The sequence below is a fragment of the Euphorbia lathyris genome, chromosome 8 (genome assembly GCF_963576675.1).
Source record: "Euphorbia lathyris chromosome 8, ddEupLath1.1, whole genome shotgun sequence".
Classification (NCBI taxonomy): Eukaryota; Viridiplantae; Streptophyta; class Magnoliopsida; order Malpighiales; family Euphorbiaceae; genus Euphorbia; species Euphorbia lathyris.
The window spans coordinates 43464206-43488610 of NC_088917.1; the positions used below are offsets into that span (position 1 = coordinate 43464206).

Below are 24405 nucleotides of genomic sequence, written 5' to 3' on the forward strand. Positions count from 1 at the left end.
CCAGCCCCTTTTAAGTATATGGAAAAAAAAAAAGCCCTAACCTTTCCAGCCCCTTAAACTTATAACTTTTTTTCATTTAGCCACTTTAACTTTAGGTCTTCCCATTTAGCCACTTAAACCCAAGGCCTAACCCATTCTCAGCCCCTTAAATTTGTAACTTTTTTTCATTTAGCCACTTTAACTTTAGGTCTTCCCATTTAGCCACTTAAACTCAAATAATGTAACTCTTTTGGCCTATTTTTCCAAATCAAAATTTAAAAAATTAGCAATTCGTCAAATGCAGTTATTAATTTATCATAACCAATTAAGTTATTAAACAACTAACTCCATAATTTGGACATCCATAAAACAATCTTCCCGAATTTGAGGGTTTTTGTGATACTTTAAGTGGTGAAATTTTACCGTTATTGTGGCTAAATGAAAAAAAGTTACAAGTTTAAGGGGCTGGGAAGGCAACAAGTGACACGTAAGTGCTATGTAGGCTTATAAGGGCTAAAGGTGTCTCATTTGTTGAGTTTAAGTGGCTAAATGGGAACACTCTAAATTTAGGTGGCTAAATGAAAAAAAGTTACAACTTTAAGGGGCTGGGAAGGGGTTAGGCCAAAAAAAATCAAGAAACTAATATGTTAGAAATTGATATTTTAAATTTATAAAAAGAAAACGAAATTAATATGTAGCATTTTTTGCAAATTAAATTTTGGCATAATACCCACTTGGCACCCTAAACTAAGGCTTCGAAGGCAATTAAGATCTTAAACTATTAAAATCATTAATCAAGTCTTTCAACTAACCAAAAATCATCAATTTAGTCTCTATTTTAAACAAAAACCATCAATTAAGACCTCATCGAAAATCATTCGGTTGAACAGTTTCAGACCCTTTTCCCCAAACTCGTTTTGAACTAATACAGAAATTATTAGAGTCTATATTAAATGTTGCAATTTTTTATTTTAGGATAGAATTAATAGGGATTTAATTGATGATTTTTGCTTAGTTCAAGGATCTAATTGATAATTTTAATTGTTTAGGGTCTTAATTGATTTTGAAACTTTAGTTCAAATGAGTGTAATGCCTTAAATTTTTATTTCCCACCACTGAGTTTTTTTTTCTATTAGGAATTAATTATGTTTAAGCTTCCATAAAAATAAAAGATTACTTAAAAAAATAAAAGATAAAAGATAACTAATTTTCTTGCCACGAAATAAATTAGTCGTGGCGTGAGTAATTTTATGCCACGAGTAACTTTTTTCCGTGGCATAGATAGATTTAGCCACAAAAAAAATTATCGTGGCAAAATTCGTGGCATAAGTGTATGTTTGCCACGAAAAAAAATTACCCGTGGCATAAATATATGAGGTAATCATAAGTCTGCAGTGGAATTTATATTTCCCGTGGCTAAGTGAAAATATGCCACGAATTTTGAATTCACGTGGCATGATTCGTGGCACAAGTGATGATTTGTTGTAGTGTTCTATCAAAATCAACTCATATCTGAAAACATAAAACCTTATAACAACTCATAATCGAAAACATAAAACCTTATATCCAAATCAGCTCATATCCGAAAACATAAAACCTTATATCCAAATCAGCTCATATCCGAAAACATACAACCTTATATCCAAATCAGCTCATATCCGAAAACATAAAACCTTATATCCATTCTAGAGTTTCTCCCCTTATGTATCAATCCATAACCACATATATCACATAATCGAGACGTCCCTTTAACCTTGCCTAATCCCGTATTGGTCTTACCCCACACTTTGCTGTCAATACCCGACTAGATCTTTACACTGTGTACATAGGTCATGTCCCTCACTGAACATGGTCTTCAAATATCAAAACCACCCATCCCGGATTACTCTAAATGGATATAAAATTTCAGAAAAGCATAACGTGCTCAAATTTCCTTTCACAATCAAATTTCCAAATAATTCCATAACTACAAAACCAAATCATTTGCCTTCAATTAACTATTTCGCAAATAATCACAATTGTTTAAAATAGTTTATAAACAAAATATCAAAATCCTTTAAAATTAAATATTCTTTTAATATAAATAAAATTATTAAAAACTCGTATAAAATAACCGATTCATAATTTAATCCAACTTCAGGAATTAAATAGTTTAAAATATTATATCGATAAAATTTACTATCGTTTAAGAGTAAATATTCTTAAAGGAACATTTTCGGTCACTCGTTAGACCACGTTAAACTTTTAAGAGTATATTCATTCTAATTTTATATTCAAATTATTCTACTATTTTATTTATTCAAATTATTGAGCCAACTTTTATAATCAAATTCATATAAACTCTATCTAACAAATATCCATATTAGTCCTTCTAATATATAACTTATTTTAATTCGACAATTTAAAGTCACTTAAATATTAATCAAATAACTTAAAACTAAATTTTACACCAAACACTTTTATTGGAATATTCTCGTTTGTCGCCGGAGTTGTAACGTGTAAACTAAATCAGTATCGTTAATTACGACCGGAGGTTTAATTAGACTCGTGACACCGCTAGGAGTCTACCCGTACTAATTTTATTCAATTTCTTTTAATATTCATGAACCTATAAAAATTCAAATTCTAACAATTTATTAATTGGCTAACGTCTATTTTTTTCCGGTACCGAAACCTCTAAAGAACTGTCTACTTAAATATATAAATGTCTAATTAAAACTGTATTAAAGAGAAAATAGTATTACCTCATTTGATAACCGTAAAGCTTAACACATTATACAAGCATTGCTCGTACCACTAACCCGTTCACGAAAAGCCCGTGAATGATACAAATTCTAGTCTATCCGCATGAAACCGTTTGCTTTAATTTGGAATCCATCAAAGCCTTTGATCCAATATTGTTTTGCTTTGTATGAAAGGAACCCAAACCATATATATATATATATTTAGTAAGATAAAACCAACCTCTCATTTTTCATTAAATTGTAATCCCCTTTTCTTCCTTACATACCCTTTTATTTATATTTATTTCTATATATAAGTATTAACATGAATGAATATATGCTTGAATTTTGATATTTGTAATTTAGATTTATTACATAATTGACACATAGTTCAAACGTGTCCACTATACATGTATTTATAACTTATTATTATTAATATTATTAATTAAAATCATCATCATCATAACTATTATAATTAGTTGTATTTTAATAATTTGAATGAATATTGATCTTTAATACTAATTATTAAAAAGATTCTTCTTAATTTTTAAAATTTATAAAACTTACCCAAAACCAGTGGCGGAACCAGGACCCCGGATGACCTGGGGCTCAAACATATCAATAAAAAAATTTCAAAACATAAAAAAAAATCAAAATTAACTATGCAATTGACGGTAAATTTTCAAAGTCCAGCCCGTTAGGGCTCGGCAAAATTTTTTTAGCCTCCAACGCATTAAAACTGTAAAAATGTTATCATTTTTTTTTTTAGAAACTAGCATTGAACTAATAGAAAATTAAACATGTTTACTTTTTTTAATGGTAATGACATAATAAAAATGAATATTAAATATGTTTATTTTTTTTGTAAGACATATTAAAAATTAATTCAAAAGTGTTATGAAAATAAAAATAAAGAGTTCATTTAAATTAATAATGGTAACATGTTTTTATAATTATTGAAAAATAAAATTAAAAAAAATAAAAAAAAATGAGACTGAAGGGAATCGAACACATGACTTCTTAAACAAAAACAAACATACTTAACCATCTCATCTACTTTTATATATTGAAACAATACTACATAGAGTTAATATAATTCTCTCCAAAATATTACGAGAGAATTATATTAAATTAATACCTAAAACTTTTAATTAAATGATTATATTACGAGCCCCGGCCAACCCCCATAGTTCCGCCCCTGTCCAAAATTTTTAATTTATACCTAAAAATATTAAATTAAACCCAATAATATATTTATATTCATAAATAATTAACACTATCTATTTCGAAAAATAAAATTTTAGACACGAATGTTACATCTACCACCTCCAAATTTACAATTAATTACTCCAGCTACTACCAGGTGTGCAATCATTGGAGAGTAAATTAAATGATTCATTCTTGCCATAAAACCCCATCCTCTTCTCCATAAAGAGAATTAATTACTTCGACCCCACAACAGAACATAATGGACTGCATCCTTTTGAAACCATTGTTGTCTGTCTCCTTCGTAACTCAATATTTACTAGAAAAAAAAAGCTCTCGCATGTGTCTTTTCTTGCATAACTAATAAATAAACCTCCAAATAGGAATGTGTATGTGTTTGAGTCCTCTTGTTCATGTTGAAAACGCATAGGAAGGTGTTTATCTCTTCTAGATTAAATGTTACACGAGTCGTATTTTTTTCTCTAAGTCGTATACTTTGACACCTCATTTTTGGCGTTCCCATAATTGCAGGTAAAAGGGGACGTATCAATTTGGAAGAATCTTTTATTTGCTTTTTTTTAATCATTTAATTAAATTACAAGTGACTCTCATGTCATCAGGTAGCCATTTTATAATATTAAATAACAAATTTAAATTTTAGACCATTGGATCTTGATCTAATTGATATTAAACGCTCTCCATATATGCAGATGTCAAAATAGTAACAAAGAAAAATTGAAAAGTTATTTATATATATTTATTTATAAATGTTAATAAATTGAATTCATTCCCCGAATATCAGTGTTGTATCAAAATTGATAAGTCATTTATTCATTCCCCATATCTATACTATATATAATAACATAAGTAGAGAGAAATGAATAAAAAGAGTTTTAAATGTATTTTTGATGAGTTGTCAAAATAGTAATAAAGGAAAATTGAAAAACCATTTTTATATATTTATTGATAATTTATAATAAATTGAATTCATTCCCCGCATATTAGTGTTGGATCAAAATTGAAAAACTATTTATTTATTCCTCATATTTATACTATTTATTTATTCCTCATATTTATACTATATATAATGGCCCTGTTTGGGAATTAGCTGTTAGCTGATTACATTAGCTGTGAGCTGTTAGCTGATTACATTAGCTGATTTGATTAGCTGTTTGTGTAGACCTGTTTGGTAAAAATTAGCTGATTGATAATAGCGGTATGTGCAAAAAGACGAATAAGGGTATTAATTTTGGCGCAGGAAAAGAGGGAGTCTATCTATTAGGGTTAAAGAAGTCCATTAATTTTAATATTGCAAAACGCTAATTGAAAAAGCTCCTTTTAATAGCTTTTTCTAAATTAGCGTTTTCATCCCAAAACTCTCTCTCAAACCTCTCTCCACCAAACACTCCAATCAGCGGTTTCAGTGGTCAAACCTCTAAAGTTAGTCAAAACCGCTCTTTTTATCCCAAAACGCTCTTTACCAAACAGGGCCAATAACAAAAGGAGAGAGAAATGAACAATGATAGTTTTAAAGGTATTTTTGATGAGTTGTTAAAATAGTGACAAATAAAAATTTAAAAACCATATATATATATATATATAAAATTTATAATAAATTGAATCTATTCCGCATATATTAGTGTTGGATAAAAAATTGAAAGTCATTTATGCAGTTTAATTAAAAATAAAATAATAAAATATAATAGTTATAAAATTTGATAAGAGAAGACTTTTACGGTGGTTATTACAATAAAAAGTATCAACGATAAATTCATATGATACTATTTAGCATGTGAAATTTTCCAAAAGAAAGTAAAGTTGAATGATGATACAGTTTGGTGTAAGGAATGTAAACGAAAACCAAGAAATGCAATTCGAATATATAACTTAATAATAAAATAACAATATTTGTCATTCAATATTAAAGAAATAAATCAAGGGTTAAGGAAGAAAACTTCTTTGCATTCAGTTTCTTAAGCCTCTATACTAACTCTAAATACGAAGAACACCTAGAACACCAAGTAAGAGAAGTTGTCGCCCTCATTGTAAAAAATCGGCCAGAGGCAGATTGATGGGTACGAGTGATATTGTTCTGGCTGTTGCAAGCTTAATATAGTCATCGTTCTACAAGTGTGAAAAATGGAGGGAGCTCGATCTTCACTTCTTGATCTCGTGCCTTTAAATATCAAGCTATCAACGAGATCGTCTTTCATTTCGCAGAGACATGTAATGAAAATTATTTAACCTTAAATCTAGCTGAGTGTTCTTTGGCTAAAATGGTTTTATGTGGTTTATATTATTTTCCGCCTTTAAAACACACCTTTAATAAAGTATCAAAGTTTTAGAAAAACCCAACAATTAGATATTCAAATATTCAATCACATCATAAAAGTTTCTTACTTAATCTTAAAAGTGAGGTTGTAAACACACTTATGGGAGTGTGGATAGTTTAATCACTTGAGCTATAAAAGTGACCATGAGTTTGATTATTACCGGAGAAAAGAATTGTAATGATTCGTCAAGCACCCGCAAACTTTATAGTTTTCTCACTTGCTCTTTGTAAAAAGTGTAGGTTTGTCAAGCACCCGCAAGACTTGATAAATTTGGTACTTGAACTGGTAAAAAGTATTGCCACGCTTGTTAAGCACCCGTAATTAAATCAGATTTGTTAATCACTCATAAGCTTAACATATGTTTCTTAAGCATCCCTAAGCTTAAATGAGACGTGATCACTGCCTGTTAAAGGATTGAATTAAAATCTCAAGCTTGGTCTTGATGAGTGCAATATGCCTTGTTTTAACCGAACCACCGTAAAACTCTCTGCTTCAAACCTCTCTTATCCCTACTCTCTTTATTACTTTGTCTATTTATTTTATATCTACACCATTACTAATTGGAGAGATTTAGCACATATAGTCAAGTCCCCTTACAAAACTGTTTTCAAGGTTTTACTAATATTAATTCCGCATCTCTAGTAAAACTATCTTTAAAGGGCAAAACAGTTTTTGAGTAAAAATATTATTTTTTAATAACATTTTTATCTACTCAAAATAATTTTGTTTTGGCAAATATCCAATTCACCCCCTTTAGATATATTCTAGCACACTTGGGGACCATCATATGTGATTTGACATAATTCATAATCATGAGTCATTTGAATATAGTTATTGAAGGATCAAACTATATTGCAACTACACACTAAAAGGTTAACGGTGAGAATCAACATTTGACCCTCTTATAGCTCTAGAGGAGAAACCATTGCGCTTGTGGTAAAATTATCGTCCTTTTCTTCATTAAATATTTATTGATTAAATATAAAATTAATATATGAGATTAAAAGTTAATTTTATCCAATTCTAATTGAATATATAATTGAAATAAGGGTAAATTTCAAATAAAACCCATGTGGTTTCACTAATTTTCTGATAAAGGACTGTGGTTTACTTTTTGTCAAAACGAGGATTGAGGTTTCGTACTATTAATAATGCTATTAAAACTATCTTTAACGACATGAAAATGAAAATTTTCAAGAATTAAAGTTGTTCAATGTCATATTTTCTATGGAACTACATTTTCGATTTTAGAAAATCATCTTTTTTGGAACTTTCTCTCTCTAAACATTAACTTTATCTCTCTTTACCAAACATCATCTAAATAATCTCGAAATAAAAAAGTTGAAGAATTAAAGTTGCTTAGAATATTAGTAGTTCTTAAAATATGTCATTTTTGAAGTCGTCAAATGTGATTTTAATAATATCAATCGAAAAAGTCCTTATTTTGCTAAAGTTGAAAACTTCAGTCCTCGTTTTGACAAAAAAGTAAACCACAGTCCTTTATCTGAAAATTAGTGAAACCACATGAGTTTTATTTGAAATTTACCCTTGAAATAAATATATACAGCTACTTGTCGTAAGACCCTAATGGGTCACAGTCAATAGTGTTGGAAAATTTTGAATAAAATTATATATTAATTTATATACCAACAAATACCTCCTTTCATGAACAGTCGTGTCTGTTATGTACAGTTGTGTTTGTTCGTGAAAAGACATATCCTTTCAAGTTCTATTTATATAGAATGGATTGTCAAATTCACATACTGTTGGAGAAAATATTCTCTGGAATTCTTCCTACTATTTGTCTGTTCACATTGTTCTTGTTTTCCTACTCCGGTGATAACTAGGCTACATACGGTTTGAGTTTGCTTGTGTTATATTCTCTGGAATTCTTCCTACTATTTGTGTGTTCGTTTTGTTTTTTGGTTAATCACATCTAACATTTTTAATACAGACGTAATCGTTTGTCCAATATTCTTAAGACAGATTTTTATTGTTTGCTGATTTTCCAAAGAACGCATACAGAAGTATTATTTGGAATCAATTTTCATTTTTTCCAAAGTGTTGACAGAAGCGCAGAGTTTGTATGATCAAAAGCTAAGTATTATTACCATTCTCAAATTTAACCATGTTTTGTCTATGGATGAAATATGATGGTATTTTAATTATGTTTAAAAATGGCTTCTGATCGAAAAAATTAAAATGAAACAGATATAGTATTGTTTTCTGTGGAACGTTTGTTTTAGTGTTCATGAACAGGGATATGTGTTGATTGTTGTTTCTAAATCTTTGTGTTAAGAATAGTGGATTGATTGCTAAACCACATGAAAATGATATATGTATAATATAATTAAGTATGGTTAAGCAGGTTGAGACATTATTTACCACTTATGGTTTCTTGCATAAGAAAAGAGAATCATTTCGTGATTTTTGGGTCTTTGAAGCAAAAGAAAAACGTTTTGCAGTGAAATTGATTAATTATTATGAAGCTTAATATTTGAATTCAATTTCTAATAGTCAAGTGCAGTGAGGTGCAAAGCATGAAGGATAAAAATTCAATTGCCAGGCTGTACTCAACCAATAATTACTGCACATACAGTGCATAGCAGAATGATACATGGAAAGTATCAAATTAATCTATCCAGGTTTTTCATAATTAGTGTTAATTATGTAATTTCTGTTTTAATAATAATTTTATACTATTATTACGATTCTTGTTTGGTTTTTCTATTTGGATTAACAGAATATATTAGATATATGCGTACAGGAATACGTTGATGGATTATCTTGACGAACATATCATAATTGGAAAAATTATATTGGAACAGATTGGAGAACAACTTAATATATATAGTTTATAATTTTTGTTGTTAATTATTTGTTATATATCTGTTTGTTTAAACTGATTATAATTTTCTGATTCTAACTTGGTTTGTTTGGAATTTCAGGAAGAAAAAGTTGTTAATTACTGTCTTGTTTCTGTTTGTTTAAACAGATTAATTGTCATTTGACATGTGTTGGTACATGTACGTTAATTGAAGATGGATCCGGTTTTAAGAACACTGTCACTGCAGAAGCTTTAGGCCTACTTGTACCAGTGGCAATGTGTAAGCCATAACGAAAGTCTAGAAAAAAATCACTGGTTCGAATTTAAAAGACTTGGACATAAAAGAAATATGTTTTCTTTAGAAATAATGATGATATGTGAAAATTCCATATTTGATATTCTCGCGCGTAAGGGCCGATTTACATTAGAAATGTGAAATGTCATAAATTGACAAATCTGAGTAGTGATGTTATCTGGCCGAATTAGATACTGGTAGATGTACATTAGTTGGCTAGATTTAATTTATGAAAGTCACTAAAAATGTAAAAATCAAATCGCCTTAAAATAAGTACGTCTCAATGATGGAATCGAAGAAAAATATCATATCAGTCGGTGAATATGCGGTACAAAAAGCTTTTGTATGATGAGTTACAGGTAGAAAAGCTTCCGTGTGATAACATCGTTAGTCAATTGATCTCAACGAGTGTCATCCTTGTTGATTTTGTAGAATCAACGGATAACATAGCGGATCCGCTAACCTAGAGGTTAAACCAAGGTCAAATTGAAAAATCATCGAAAGGAATGCGACTAAAGCCCATAGAGAAGATGCGTTATGTGAAGGAAAACCCTACCTGGTTGATTGGAGATCCCAAGATTTAGGTTCAAAGGGACAACCTAGTTGCATAAACCTTGCGCGTTCACTGTAGGGGTTAAACCCTCGTCCATTCCTAGATGTAAACAGTGACACCAACGGAAAAAGGTTAAGCTATATGTTTTTAATGATACATTGTGCGTCAGTATTCTGAGCAAATAAATCACCTATGTCAGAGTGAAGTGGGGTCACTTTGATGGAGACTAGTGTAGGGCCTAGTTCTCTTAAACTCTCGTAGAACCAGGCGATGTTCATGACCATAACGAACATAACCATGAGAACCTATACTGTGTTATGTGGATATCTGTGTGGGGTATATCATCGTTTACACAAACGGAAGAATAGTTCAAAGACATCGCGTCTACTAGTCAGCCAGTAAAGTAAATATACTTTCACAAAGGAAGGTTCAAGGCACATTAGCTACCTATCCTATGCAGATTTCTCCTGTAGAAAGTTATCACCATGTCCTAATCATCTCGTTTCTAATTTTATTCATGTGGGGGATTGTTGGAAAATTTTGAATAAAATTATATATTAATTTATATACCAACAAATACCTCCTTTCATGAACAATCGTGTCTGTTATGTACAGTCATATTCGTACGTGAACAGTCGTGTCTGTCCGTGTACAGTCGTGTTTGTTCGTAAAAAGACATATCCTTTCAAGTTCTATTTATATAGAATGGATTGTCAAATTCACATACTGTCGGAGAAAATATTCTCTGGAATTCTTCCTGCTCTTTGTCTGTTCACATTGTTCTTGTTTTCCTACTCCGGTGATAACTAGGTTGCACACGGTTTGAGTTCGCTTGCGTAATCTGTTGTATCCTGGGAGACGATCGTCAATAGTGACGATATTTGTCTTAAGGAAACTGCTAATACAGGCCTCGGATTTGTCTATATCTTGCCTTTTAATTTCTAGTTTTATTGGTTATATGTTTTTCTGTGTTCGTTTTGTTTTTTGGTTAATCACATCTAACATTTTTAAGACAGGCGTAATCGTTTGTCCAACAAATAGAACAATGAGGAAAGGCAGAACGCTAAATTGGAAATTTTTTCTACTTAGGACTATGGGGCCAAAAATTATATGTATGTTTTATGTGTTTTAATTGAATTGGATATATTAATTATAATCACTGTTAAAAAAACAAGGCTGTCTTGATCGACTAATCTCCGTCTAGGCGTTTAGAATCGAGAATCGGCCCCAATTTTCTTTGATTAGTGCCTCTGGGCATTTTTTGTTCACGGGACATTTTTTAGCTGCATGGGCTCTAGTTAGGCTGTCTCGATGCCACCTAGACCGCCTAAGCGACAATGAACAAAAACATTTTTTATTGTGATTATATTTTTTGCACAAGGTTTTTCCAAAGATTCGGGATTGATGATGAGGAGACATATTCTCATGTTGTGGATGCGATAACTTTTCGATATCTCATTAGTTTTGGCAGTATAAGAAAGATTGAGCATACGCTTAATGGATGTAGTTACAACTTATCTATATGACTCACTTGATAATGATATTTATATGAAGAAAAATATGAAAAGCAAGAACTTTATTCGATAAAGTTACAAAGGTCTTTGTATGGACTAAAACAATCTGGGAGCATTGGGTATAATCATCTTAGTGAATATTTGCTAAAAGAGGGTTATAAGAATGATCAAATTTGTCCATCTGTTTCATAAAGAGATTGTTTTCATAAAGAGATCGGGAACTGAATTTTCCATAATTTCTATTTATATGGATGACTTGAATACTATTGGAACTCCTAAAGAGATTCCATAAGCAGTGGATCATTTTAAAAAGGAATTTGAGATGAAAGATCTTGGAAAGACAAAATTTTGTCTTGGCTTACAAATTGATCACCTAGAAAATGGAATTCTTATTTACCAATCGACTTACACAGAAAAGATCATTAAAAGATTTTACATGGACAAAGCACATCTATTAAGTAGCCCAATGGTTGTTCGATCATTTGATATAAATAAAGATCTTTTCCAACATCGAAGATATAGCTCTGCACCTACATAAAGGCATTGAAATGGAATTAAGCATATATTCCGCTATCTTTAATGAACTATTGATTTGAGTTTATTTTATGCATATGAAACTAAACATATATTAGTTGGTTATATGGATGTAGATTACTTATCTAATCCACATAAAGCTCGACCACAAACAGACTATTTATTCACATATGTAAGTACAACTATATCTTGGCACTCTACGAAACAAACTATTACAACTACTTTTTCAAATCATGCTGAGTTAATAGCTATTCATGAAGCAAACCGAGAATGTGTTTGGCTAAGATCGTTAACCAAGCATACATGAGAGTCACGTGGTAGATCATTAGATAAAGGAACCCTGATTACAATATATGAAGATAAAACAGCTTGCATTGCCCAACTAACGGAATGCTACATTAAAGGAGATAGAATAAAGCACATTTCACCAAAACAAACTATTTACTCACGATCTTCAAAAGAACGGTGAAATCAATATTCAATAAATTCGATCAAGTGACAATCTGGCAGATTTGTTCACAAAAGCATTACCTTGTACAACTTTTAAGAGATTAGTTTATGGTATTAGAATGTGTCATCTCAGGGATCTTCAATAATATTGTGAATAAGAAGAGTAAACATTGTACTATTTTTTCTTTAACCAATGTTTTTGTCCTACTAGGTTTTAGTTGGTAAGGTTTTTAATAAGATAGTGTCCTAATTGTATGAATGGATATCCAAAGGGAAGTGTTATGAAATAATTATAATTAGGTTAATAATTATTTAATGGATGTCCACCAATAACTAAACATGTAGTAATTAGGTACATATAATGATTAAAGATAAATGCAACTACTCATTTTGTAAATCTACTACTATAAATAGATTCATCTCTCCATTTATAATTATCTTCTCTAAGCCTAAGTTAATTATAATATATATATATATTAATCTACATATCCGAATGATAATGATCACATTATGATTCGGCAATTTTATAACATATTTTCTTTTTTTGTGACTATTTATGTAGTTATCCGTAGGGAAATAGAGAAATGGGCCAGGCCAATCTAATTAAAATCCATCTCAAGTGGATAAAAGATAGCCGGGAAAGGAAGATCATGGCGAGAGTGGAGTGGACAAAGTGCAGCAAAAAATGCAGAGTATTCTTACTCTGCCATCTTCATCTGCTTCTTCTCTCACTGTCTCAACCAGAAAGCGCAAAGCTCCTCTTCACTCGCATTCATTGAGTCTTTCTTCTTCGCTCAATGAAAATAATAACAATGTATCCACTTACACTCACTGTCCTTCTCGAAGGCTCGCTCTCTTTGCACTTGGTGCTGGTAAGTACCTTAAGCTCCCATTTTTCCTTCCAATTTTCCTATGACGTCAAATTGAGGCTATAGACAGATATTTTAGTCCTGCTTTAGATTATTTATACAAGTGATTGCAAATTGAATTTGATTTACCTTCTGTCTGTGCTAATTCGCTGATTGATTATCCAGCTATCCCCGAGTCCCATTTGTTAGGTGTAAGAGCATCTAATTTGTTAGGAATGGAAAAACATGCTATGGAGGATACCACATTTCCGAAAATGGTACCACCGAGTACTGCAGTTGCTGAGCAAAATGCATTAGATTGGGTTAACACTGACAAAAGAAGAATGCTCCATGTTGTTTATTCTGTTGGAGATTTGGAGAAAACAATAAAGTAGAGATATTTTTCCCTTCAGTTTTTACTTTCAAGATAGGGGGGTTAAATGCACAAACGCTAGTTGAAGTTGTGAGATGTTTCACTGCAGTTGCAAAAGTATCAATCCCTACCAGTGTCATTAAAGTCATAAACTCTATTATTTGGTCAATAAGAGACAGGAAAGAGAACGCCATTGTGTTTGCTAGTCTTGATTTGAATTTATCATTGAAAGTTTTTATACAATCCAAAAATTGGAGGGTGAGTTTGAATTTGGTTCAATTTTAGGTATTTTGTCACAAAATATTCTGAACTGGCTCTTGTTAATTTGAATTGGCTTGCGTGAGAGACGACATGTGGACCCAACTTTTCGGCTTTTCATTGGTCGGAATGTGGAGTTTATGACTTTAATGACACTGCAATAGAAGGATTATGACTTTGTCGTGAATTGAATTTTTATGAGTGTAGTAAAACATTTCTGTAAGTTCAATGGTCCATTTAACCCGTCAAGCTCATGAGGTTTGTACACGATGGTAACTAACTTTGAGATACTTTGCAGATTTTATACTGAATGTTTGGGAATGAAGTTGTTAAGAAAACGTGATATACCAGAAGAGAGATATAGTAATGCTTTTCTCGGCTATGGACCTGAAGAATCTAATTTTACTGTTGAACTTACTTACAGTTAGTTGCTACCCTTGATCCCATTTTTTTATATGTTGAATTTGCTTGGTAGTAGATATTTCCCTCCTGTCTTTTTGGTCTTTTTCATTTTCTCTATTGGGTTTTAATTATGTAACGTATGCAGATTATGGAGTAGATAAGTACAAAATTGGAACTGGTTTTGGCCATTTTGGCGTTGTAGTGGAGGATGTAAGTTCCTCTCCCTTGAAGGTTTTAAGCACTTGTCATAATGTTGGATCTGTCGTCTAATCTGAAAAGTCTCATTCTGGGACAAAAGATAATTACTGACCCTAAATGATTGCTTTCCGTCAATTAACTTAGAGATGGATACTTTTAGTTGATCTTGCTTTGTTTTAGTTAAGAGTTTAAACTTGTACTGAATTAGACTTTCATAGATGGATAAGCATTCAGCATTTCTCCTTATATGAATGAATCTCATCCATTAAGTTTGTGAATCACATACTGCAATTCTTTTCAATTTAGTGTGTCAAAACAATAAATCTTGTAAAGGCAAAGGGGGGCAGAGTTGCAACAGAACCAGGTATTGTCAAAGAAGGAAATGCAATAACTGCTTTTGTTGAAGATCCAAATGGCTATAAGTTTGAGCTTTTGGAGAGAGGGCCAACACCTGAGCCGCTATGCCAAGTGATGCTTAGAGTAGGCGATCTTGATCGATCCATTAGCTTTTACAAGAAGGTGAGCTATAAATGTGATCAGACTGTACTTTGATCAAAATTGGAGCAGTAAACCTTCTTCAGCTATCAACAATGTAAACTATCTGGAGTTCTGATATTTCCTTTTCCTGAATTTGAAGGCCCTCGGTATGCAGCTTCTCCGCAAAAAAGATAACCCAGAATCTGAGGTAATTTTCCCCTGCTTGGCAACAAGTCCCATGATATTTACATTCTTCAAATTGTTTCCATTTCGTGTTTTGACTTGTCAAGAAAATGTACAACTCAATCCAAGTTAGGATCTAAGTGTTTCTTACTTCTTTTGATTCGCGGTTGTAATTAATTGTTGTCAAAAGAAGTCTTTCTCCTTGCTCTACTTTGTCTTGGTAGTTACAAGCAACCTTAATTGAATTTCTGTTGTTTTGACCATCAGTGTACTGTAGCCATAATGGGTTATGGTCCAGAAGATAAAAATACAGTGCTGGAATTGACATATAATTATGGTATCAAAGATTATGACAAAGGAAATGGTTATACACAGGTGACACGTTACCTTTTCTTTCAGCATGATTCAACAATTTAATTTGTATATCAGTTTTGGCATTCTCCCGTTATGCATGCTATTTAATCACCTTTATCTTTTCCTCTGACATTTCCATTCTACTTTTTGCTGAATGTTTTCATTTTTATCAGATTGCAATCGGTACAGATGATGTGTATAAGAGCGCAGAAGTGATAAAACTACGTGGAGGAAAAATTATTCGTGAACCTGGCCCTCTACCAGGGATCAATACCAAGATTGCAGTATTCTTGGACCCCGATGGTTGGAAATCAGTATGGCTTCTAATATTTTGGGGATTTTATCATAAGATATAATGATCTTCATCCTGTTGGGTTGTGGACAAATGTTGCTGACTTGTGGCTTGCGGCTTTTCTGTTTTTATATCTAAATTATTCCTGGAATAAATTTTAATTGACAAAATGTTCTATAACTTCGTTGAATTCATGGTTTCCTGATAACTGAAACTGAATGTAGTTATTTGAGAATCAGTACGTATAAGAGGAAATCATTATTTAATATTGCCTATAAGAAAGAACATTTAAATCGATGGAGTCAACATAGTAGCTGTATTTGTTACCTCTGAAATCCACTGGTTCATGTTTTATGTAACTTTTAATCAATTTGTTTGGAAAGTGACCATTCTGGTAGCAGTTAACAGTACCAGATTTTTTACTAGGAACAGCAGAACAAACTTGTATTGATTTCTACATCAGTTGTTCTTTGAAGATTTAATAGATAAAATACATTTTTCCTTATTCTTCTTATTTTTTCCTTTTTTTTTTTTTGTTATTTCATGGTAAAATCATTTGGCGTTTTTTATTATTTTTCAGTGAGAAGTATGTTAATCACATAATTTGATTTCCATTCTCTCCTTGCAGGTCCTTGTTGATAATGTTGATTTTCTCAGGGAGCTGGAATGACTGAAGTATCATAATAGCTGTTTGAATGCATCAAGATTTTTTAACAATTTTGTATCTTGGAATGTTGAAATATCCATTTTACATCAGAAATATCCCGTCCTAGAATTTCTCCCTGCCGATATCCCTAGACCCCCTATGTATGATTGTAACAATAGTTATACATTGCATTTACATTTTGATTAATGTATAACAACCAAGTCCAAGATATTCAGTTCTTGTTCATCACTCAGATTTCAGAAGTTGTGTCGGATCTTAAGTTGGCACGGCAGTTCAAAATATGCTGAATCCCCTCGGTCCACATCTGTTTGTCACCTGTACTTTTGCATTCAAACTCTATTACTCTTTCAGCTGTTTTTATCCCAAAGTAAGCTCTTTGCTCTTTGCAGTATTCTGTCTCCCTTCCAGGCCATCCTGGGATGTCATCATATACTCCAGAAACTACACCTGTGATCACATCACCACTTGAACTCAGATGATTGTGCTGAGAGAAAGGTATTTATTAGTTCCGTGTTGGAGACTTGCTTACATTTCTTCTTTTTTGTAAATGTTCCTGCCATGTGCTTGCTTTTCATCTTAGCTACCACCTGTTTTTACTCAAATTTCAGTCTGTACTTCTTGATTTTTCTAAAAGAAGATAGTTTCACTGGAAGAGGAGTAAATTTGCATACTCCCTAAAATTAATTTAATGGTATTGTGTAGTTATCTCCTGCTTACCTGCCAATTTGAATTGATGTTAAAAGAAACGTGCTTCCAGTGAAGAGCTCCTGCAATAAACATTTACGCAATGGTAAGTGCCAATTGCATCTCTTTTGTCATTGTTGACTTCATTATGAATCCGCATAGTATCAGTTCAAATTATGTACCTTTCCTTGTACGCTTGAGAAGTTCTCCCCCTCTAGTCACAAAGTTCAAAGCTGCTAAAATGTTTGATTCTTTGCCTTCTTCACTCTTTTCTTCCACCATAGCAAATGCTGTTGTTCCATGTCCCTTTTGCAGCCTTGCTCTCAAAGTGTTAGCTCCCCGTAATGCTGCTCATGTAAATTGAGAAATCTCAGTAACTCAGTTTATCTTTTAGCTGTTAATTTGTCTACTCTATGCCTGACTCTTTTTTCAGTGCGATTGGTTTTCCTAGAAGAGTGATCGATATTATTATAAATATGTATACCAGCAGCATTCTGCAAAAACTCATTGGGGCTACTAAATTTTGGTCAAGTTTGAATCGATCAAGAATTCATATCGTAACTGAAGAATTCTTTGGATACCTGTAGCTGCTCCAGCTGTTAGTGTCATGATATCTCCGCTAGTCCTCGCATTAACTGCAGAGTTGACAACAGTTAATATTTGATCATGTTCAGCTCCCATTTCCTCGGCAATCTCAATGCAGTGAGATGCTACCAAAGCTGCTGCTGAAGCCATTGCAGCCGGTGTTTTAGAAGATGGTTTCCGGCAGTTTTCTGACGTTTCTGCTGACATTGCATTTGAGGCAGCTAGGGCTGCAACGGCAGCAGCAACACCTGCTACTGATACAGCTGCATGCAGTTGAGCATTATGAGTTCTGATCTCCTGCTTCTTCCTCTCCTTTTGATCCTTCAACCATCTTCCCATTGTTCTTCCTTTCATTATGCTCTTGTATAGCTGCCAATCAGCAAAAAGGTCAGTGGCAACGACTAATACTCGACATTATTTTGACAAAGTTGAATTATGAGATACCCCTGTTTTTAGCAATTGTTGACTAGAAAGGAAGTCTGGATTGAGTACTTGATGAAGCAAAAACAATTCCTGCATGCATTATAGCAGCAATATCATAAGATTTAATATTTGGATTGACTCGAGGAATTAGAACTCAGGCTGTTGATTCGTTTTGCAGTTTTTTGTTCTACAGAAGTAATAGAAATCCAGATGAAACAGAAGAAAAGGAATAAAAGAACTAGTACCTTCATTTCTTCACTATCTCTTGGTGATATCGGAGGGCTGGTTCCATCCCCAGTGGGCAGCTGCAACAATCAGAAGAAGAAGTTAGAGAAAATGAAGAAGAAAAGAGAATGTTTAAGTGGTTCCAGTAGAGGTGCAGGTATTTACAGATTCTTTGGAAGCTATAGAAGTTGGTGGTTGCCTTTGAGCTTCAGCAGAAAACAAAGAGAGGTTGTGAAGATTGAGTGCAGGTGCATGAGTGTTGGTAAGAGCTTTAGAGAGCTCCATAGCGGAAAGGCTCCAGGATCTAGCAAGAAACTCCATGGATTCAGTAGGAGTTTCAGGAGCATCACAAGAGACTGGTTGCCAAAGAGCAGGACCATTTTCATCTATGTGTTGAAGCTTCTGTGATGAGCTACTGCTGCTGCTGCTGCTGGTGGTGGTGCCTGAATTACAATCACACAAACCCATTAAAAAGAACATGGTTAGTGCTCCAAATTTAGTGTAAAAGTGTATAGCTTTTATAATGATGAAGCTTACTCCTTAGCATGATATTATGAGTTGGTTCAGAGCCCTGTTGCACTTTAGCCTTTAGTGCAAGTTCTCATGCCAAGAAAGAAAAAAGAAAAAGCTGATGAAATGAAGTGAAGTGAGGAGAAACAGTGGGATATTTAACATAACATGGAATATATTGTGAAAATTGAAATTGAAGAAAGGGGCTTTTGATATCCACTATTTTGTGTTTTTATGATTAAAAAGTAAAACCCATTTCTTATTTTCCGGAGCGGCGGGATCCATGACCATCATTGCTAGTTAGGGTTCTTCTTTGAATCTATAATCTATAATAAAAATAAATTCACCAAAACATTAACACCCTTTACCTCTCCATCTTTTACATACTTTGCTATATATAAATGTCTTTTCATAAGTATAAAATCTTTTTCAACTATTTTACTTCATTTTGTTATTGTTACAATGGTGCAGCAACTGTTTATATTGATCCAACAGTTGCTTCTTCCTAACTGTACGGTTGTTGGGACGGAAGGTGTGGATTCTTCCACATGGCTGAAAGGCATCATTTACATTTTTAGAGAATATTTATTTTTCCAGATCAATCGGACAGTCAGTGGCGAATCCAGGATTTGAGAGAGCGGGGGGCAAAATTCTACGTAAAAAAATTTTAGACAAAAAATATAAAATTGTTCAATTTTTTATGACAAAAAATGCAAAATTGTTCAATTTTTGATGACGAAAAATACAAAATCGTTCAATTGTCATGCATTATTTTCATGATTTTTTTTTTTATAAAAAAACGTAAATTATAATGTTTCTGACTCGTAATCATCCATTTCCGGGATTCTCGGGTTGTTACGCATCAAATATCCCTAACGTTTTAGGTCAGGTGTAATTTTACCCATAACATCTAAAATTGTGCAATTTTACCCCTAATGTTTGTAGCCAAGAGTTATTTTATCCCTAACGTTGATAAATTGGATCAATTTCAGAGACTATTATAAAATACACGTTGATAAATTTGATCAATTTCATACACTATTATTCATGACCGAGAAGAGAGTTTGATGAATTATTTCTCAAATTGACTCAATTTATCAACGTTAGAGGTAAAATTGCTCTTGGCTTCCAACATTAGGGATAAAATTGTACAATTTTAGACGTTAGGGATAAAATTGCTCCTGACCCAAAACATTAGGGGTACGTTTGCACTTTAACCTTTATTTTTAGACTAATTTTTTTTTTTTTCTTTTTTAATGGGATGTAGGGGGGCAAATGCCCCCTTTGACCCCCTCTACATCAGCCCCTGCGGACAGTTCATGTGAATTCTTCAAATTTAAAGAGTGACATCAATCCACGTGTAAAGAATGTTTCTGTTGAACATTAGTTATAATTTTTATTTGAATTTAAGTAAATCAACACTTTATTGGCATAATAAAGAGAAAAAAGGTATGCCATCATTTTTAGAAAATTTCTCAATTTTCTTAGACATGGATATCAATCAAGTGAGATGATGCACTTAATAGGAATTTCAATTGGAGTTAATTATGAAGCTTTAATTGTACTAAATTTAAATTTAGATGTCCTGCAGTAATTGTTTTGGTTGGGAAACTTTGGATTATCTCTAATAGAATATAATGACTATTCCTTCGTTCGTGAATTTAATATATTAAGCATTTATATTGAGTACTTTATTAAGTTTTTAACTATTTTTATAATATACTTTTAATTTTTAAAATAATATTAGTTTTTGGCCCGTGCGATGCACGGATTCATCTTAATATATAAATATTAATAAAAAATACAATTTAATAATTACAATTAATGACATAAATGTGTTATATAAATTAAATATTATTATTTGATTTTCACATTTACTTTAAATAATATTTTTATAGATAAATATAATAATAAAATAAAAACTAATATATTATATATTATATTATATTTTTTATCAGTAAAAAAGGAGGAAGTGACACATCAGTTCCATCGTTACTGTTTTATATTATATATAGATATGTAGAGAATTAGAGAGATTTTAGGGATTAATTTAAATTCTGTAGTACTCTTAGATATATAGGATAAAATAATCTTTTTATAGATAAATATACATAATAAAATTAAAATTAATATATTAAATTTTTTATCACTAAAAAAGGAGGAAGTGACACATCAGTTCCATCGTTACTGTTTTATATTATATATAGATGATTGAGTTTAATTAATTAGTAGATCTCTTGTGATTAGTAAATCTCTTATGATTGAATTGTTATAGAGTTTTTTTTTGGTAGGAAAGGAAATAAAATAAAAAACAAGCAAACAAAAAACTAGTCTGGGATTAGCCTAGGGAAGCTAACCCCGATCCTATCCTCTAACAGAAGAGACGAGAGAAAAAGAGGGGGAACCGAAAGGGTAGTAACACCTAACGACCCCTCATGACCAGCAGCAGCCAACCGATCCGCTACACGGTTCTGCTCTCTGAAAATATGAGTAAAGTCTAAGGACTCAAAGGAGGAGCGAAGCCTATTAATAGCTCTGATAAGGTTGCGGCTTCTGGTACCAATGGCATGATCATCAGAAATCAGTTTGATGGCTTCCAAATTATCAGACTCCACAGATAGCCTCTTAATGTCCAGCCTAATCGCAAGCTTGATACCAGAGAGAATACCTCAAAGCTCTGCAGAGAAGGAAGAACCCAACCCCAAATTCTGGGAAGAACCCAATTATTATAGAGTTTAACAATTGGAGTTAATAATTTCATAAAATGAAGTTTATTAAAAAAAATCTTAAAATAATGATGTGTCATATATATTGAGTGGTTGTGAGTATAGACTATTAAAGATGTTGTTATAAATCTTCAAAGCTAAATTTAGACCTGAAATAAACCATTTAGGTAGGGATGGCAACTGGTACTCTACCTGTGGGTACCTGGTACTACCCGACCCTAATAGAACTACCCTTACCCTGTATAAAAGGGTATGAGACGGGTATGTGATCAAAACCATTACCTTGTAGGGTAATGGGACGGGTATGGGAATACCCCTAGAGTACCTGTTTCAACCAGTGAGTGATATCACTAAGTTACTTTATTCTTTTGATTAAGGTTCAATTTTTAGATTGATGATTTATTAAATTTATACTTTGTTAATTCGTCCACAAATGTTTACGGTACGGTTTTGGAAAATCCTCCTGCCTAATAAATTAATAATATTAATTTTTATATATACAAAAATTTAATTATAATATTTTTTAAAAAAATGATAAAAAACATTTAATATTGTGATGGTTACATTACAGACTAACCAGCAAACTGGTTACAGAATGATCTGTAACCAGTTTGCTGGTTACTCTTTAATCTATAATCAGAAATTGCTGGTTACAGTAATATAACCAGCAACAATCGCTGGTTATATTGTCCATGTACATATTTTTTATATAAAAAGTTACTAATTTATTAAGATATATTGATATAAAAATAATTGTTAGAAATTAAAATTAATAATTTTATTCGGGATCTTTTCGGAAATTTACACGGTAACGGGGCGGATATAGCAATCCCCATTCACATCCCTATTTAGGTTTCGGGGAAAAAAAATTCCCCGTCCCCATCCCCAATGTTTACGATTATTTCCTATCCCTATCGATTCGGAGATCCACGATTTTCGAATAATCCCCTTCCCATTACCACTCCTACTTCAAAGTTGTCTTTTATGCTTTGAAGTTTCCGGATTTTGAGAGTATTTTTTGTATTGCAATAAATAAAGGGGATTGTCTGAATTTGAGGGTCAGAAATGGTAATGTCAGGAATCCATCCATATCTATATAGATATTACCTTTTGCTTTTAAGTAGTTGTGCGTAAATAATTACTCCATAAACTTTTATCTCAAATAAGTCTACTTTCTTTCTTTTCTTTTTTTGGTTGAATTGGTTGGAAATAAGTCTACTTTCTAAATACTCTTTATATTTATTTTATTTTTTTTTAAATAATGTCAACCAATATTACATTTTTAATGGTGGTGGACATATCCACTCACTCCGAACAGATACAGAATTGACCTCTTTTGCTGAACGTTTAATAAAGGAGATAAAGCACAACTCTAAATCTCATAATAAATGAATATAATCAGAAATAATGTCAACTAAATACAAATAATTTTTTAACCTCATTTGAATTATCTTGACTATAACGAGACAATCACACTGAATTTGAATTTTCTCACTGAGGCAATACATCTTAATCCAACGGCTAGCTAATGACTAAGATTTCCTTTAAACTCTCGTTTTAGCTAGAATGCATTATCCAGAGTGATTACTTGATGATGTCATAGATAAAAAAAAATGAATTTTTAATGCAAGAATCAAAAAGAAAAGAAGAAACTTATCAAATGACAAGACAAATCAAATTTATCAGATGATAAGACTCATATCCGTTGAATATAAGCGGAGATGGAAAAACTCCAAAAGTGCATAATTTTCATTCGTGAGAATCTAACAATAAATTTGGTAAAAAAAAATTGATAAGTTAAATCTAGGAAGACATAAAAACACTTGTTCATTAGCGTTTATTCATCACACAATATTTCTTTTAGAAAAGTAATATTTTTCGGTATTCATTTTTATATCTCCGTGAGTGGAGAGCCTCCTTGAATGAGTTTTGGAACTTTAAAAAGAAAAGTAATTTTTGTTTCAAAAAAAAAAAAAAAAAAAAAAAAGTAATTTAATCATATCTAATATAAGGTCCCATTTGTATTTCAATTACTCTCAACAAAATGCATGCTGCTCATCATTATCTCACTCCTTCTCAATTAATAGGATAAATAATAAATTGTTAAATTGCATTTATGCCCACTTATTTTTATTTTTACTAATATTATGATTAAATTTTATAATTTCACATAAAATTACTCAACTGACACGGAAGGCATTTATCTTTTACCGTTTCTAATAATAGATAATTCTCTAGTATATGATAAAAATGGTACTCTAAATAACTTTCATTCTTAATTTTTAGGAGAGAGAATGTGACTGTTTAGAGTGAGAAAGCGCATAAAATTGTGATTTGAAAAATTTAAAACGGTGATTCCATATTAAATTAGTTTTAAATAAATTTAATTTTTAGATTTTTCTATTCTGAGATAATCAGAAATTTATTTCATTAATATTATTAATAAAAAATAAAATTGAGTGATTTTTATATTATTTTTAAAGATTATAATGATAATAAGTACAAAGTTGAGTGATACCGAATGTAAAAGAAATTGAAATATGAGTCTATTTAGTAAAGAGCTATTTGGAATACAAATTAGAGGTTTGAACTACTTTAGAGGTTTTGACTAGTGAAACCTCTAATACAGTTAAATCTCGATAAATGAATGTTCGATAAAATAATAACCTCGTTTATATAATAAATTCTTTCGGTCCCGACTTGGACTAATGGACTAAAGTAATAACCTCGCTAAATGCATTAAGTAATAAAAATATTTAAATCCTTAAAGGCCAAAATGAAAATAT

The 24405-nt window shown here is 31.7% G+C and overlaps 2 protein-coding genes across 2 annotated transcripts; one reads left to right on the forward strand and one right to left on the reverse strand.

Moving 5' to 3' along the window:
• The first annotated feature begins 13055 nt into the window (after positions 1-13055).
• LOC136203402 (putative lactoylglutathione lyase) lies at positions 13056-16689 on the forward strand. The gene is made up of 9 exons (XM_065994550.1): positions 13056-13286; positions 13449-13653; positions 14192-14316; positions 14441-14505; positions 14800-15012; positions 15131-15178; positions 15421-15528; positions 15681-15821; positions 16428-16689. Exons 1-9 carry the CDS (start codon positions 13100-13102, stop codon positions 16467-16469), a joined length of 1134 nt encoding a protein of 377 aa, XP_065850622.1. The 5' UTR covers positions 13056-13099; the 3' UTR covers positions 16470-16689.
• A 6-nt stretch (positions 16690-16695) lies between these two features.
• On the reverse strand, positions 16696-19163 carry LOC136203401 (VAN3-binding protein). The gene is made up of 8 exons (XM_065994549.1): positions 18549-19163; positions 18404-18463; positions 18180-18248; positions 17732-18104; positions 17333-17497; positions 17184-17233; positions 16996-17053; positions 16696-16913 (listed from the first exon to the last, which is right to left on the reverse strand). Exons 1-8 carry the CDS (start codon positions 18861-18863, stop codon positions 16696-16698), a joined length of 1308 nt encoding a protein of 435 aa, XP_065850621.1. The 5' UTR covers positions 18864-19163.
• Between the last annotated feature and the right edge of the window lie 5242 nt (positions 19164-24405).

Excerpts from the sequence above, each read along its gene's own strand:
- LOC136203402 (XM_065994550.1), top strand. The coding sequence starts at position 13,100 with ATGCAGAGTATTCTTACTCTGCCATCTTCATCTGCTTCTTCTCTCACT. Across the intron at positions 13,654-14,191 it reads GATTTGGAGAAAACAATAAA|ATTTTATACTGAATGTTTGG; the intron begins GTAGAGATATTT and ends GATACTTTGCAG. Across the intron at positions 15,179-15,420 it reads AAGATAACCCAGAATCTGAG|TGTACTGTAGCCATAATGGG; the intron begins GTAATTTTCCCC and ends TTTGACCATCAG.
- LOC136203401 (XM_065994549.1), bottom strand. The coding sequence starts at position 18,863 with ATGTTCTTTTTAATGGGTTTGTGTGATTGTAATTCAGGCACCACCACC. Across the intron at positions 18,105-18,179 it reads AACAATTGCTAAAAACAGGG|CTATACAAGAGCATAATGAA; the intron begins GTATCTCATAAT and ends GCTGATTGGCAG. Across the intron at positions 17,498-17,731 it reads AACAGCTGGAGCAGCTACAG|CATTACGGGGAGCTAACACT; the intron begins GTATCCAAAGAA and ends TTACATGAGCAG.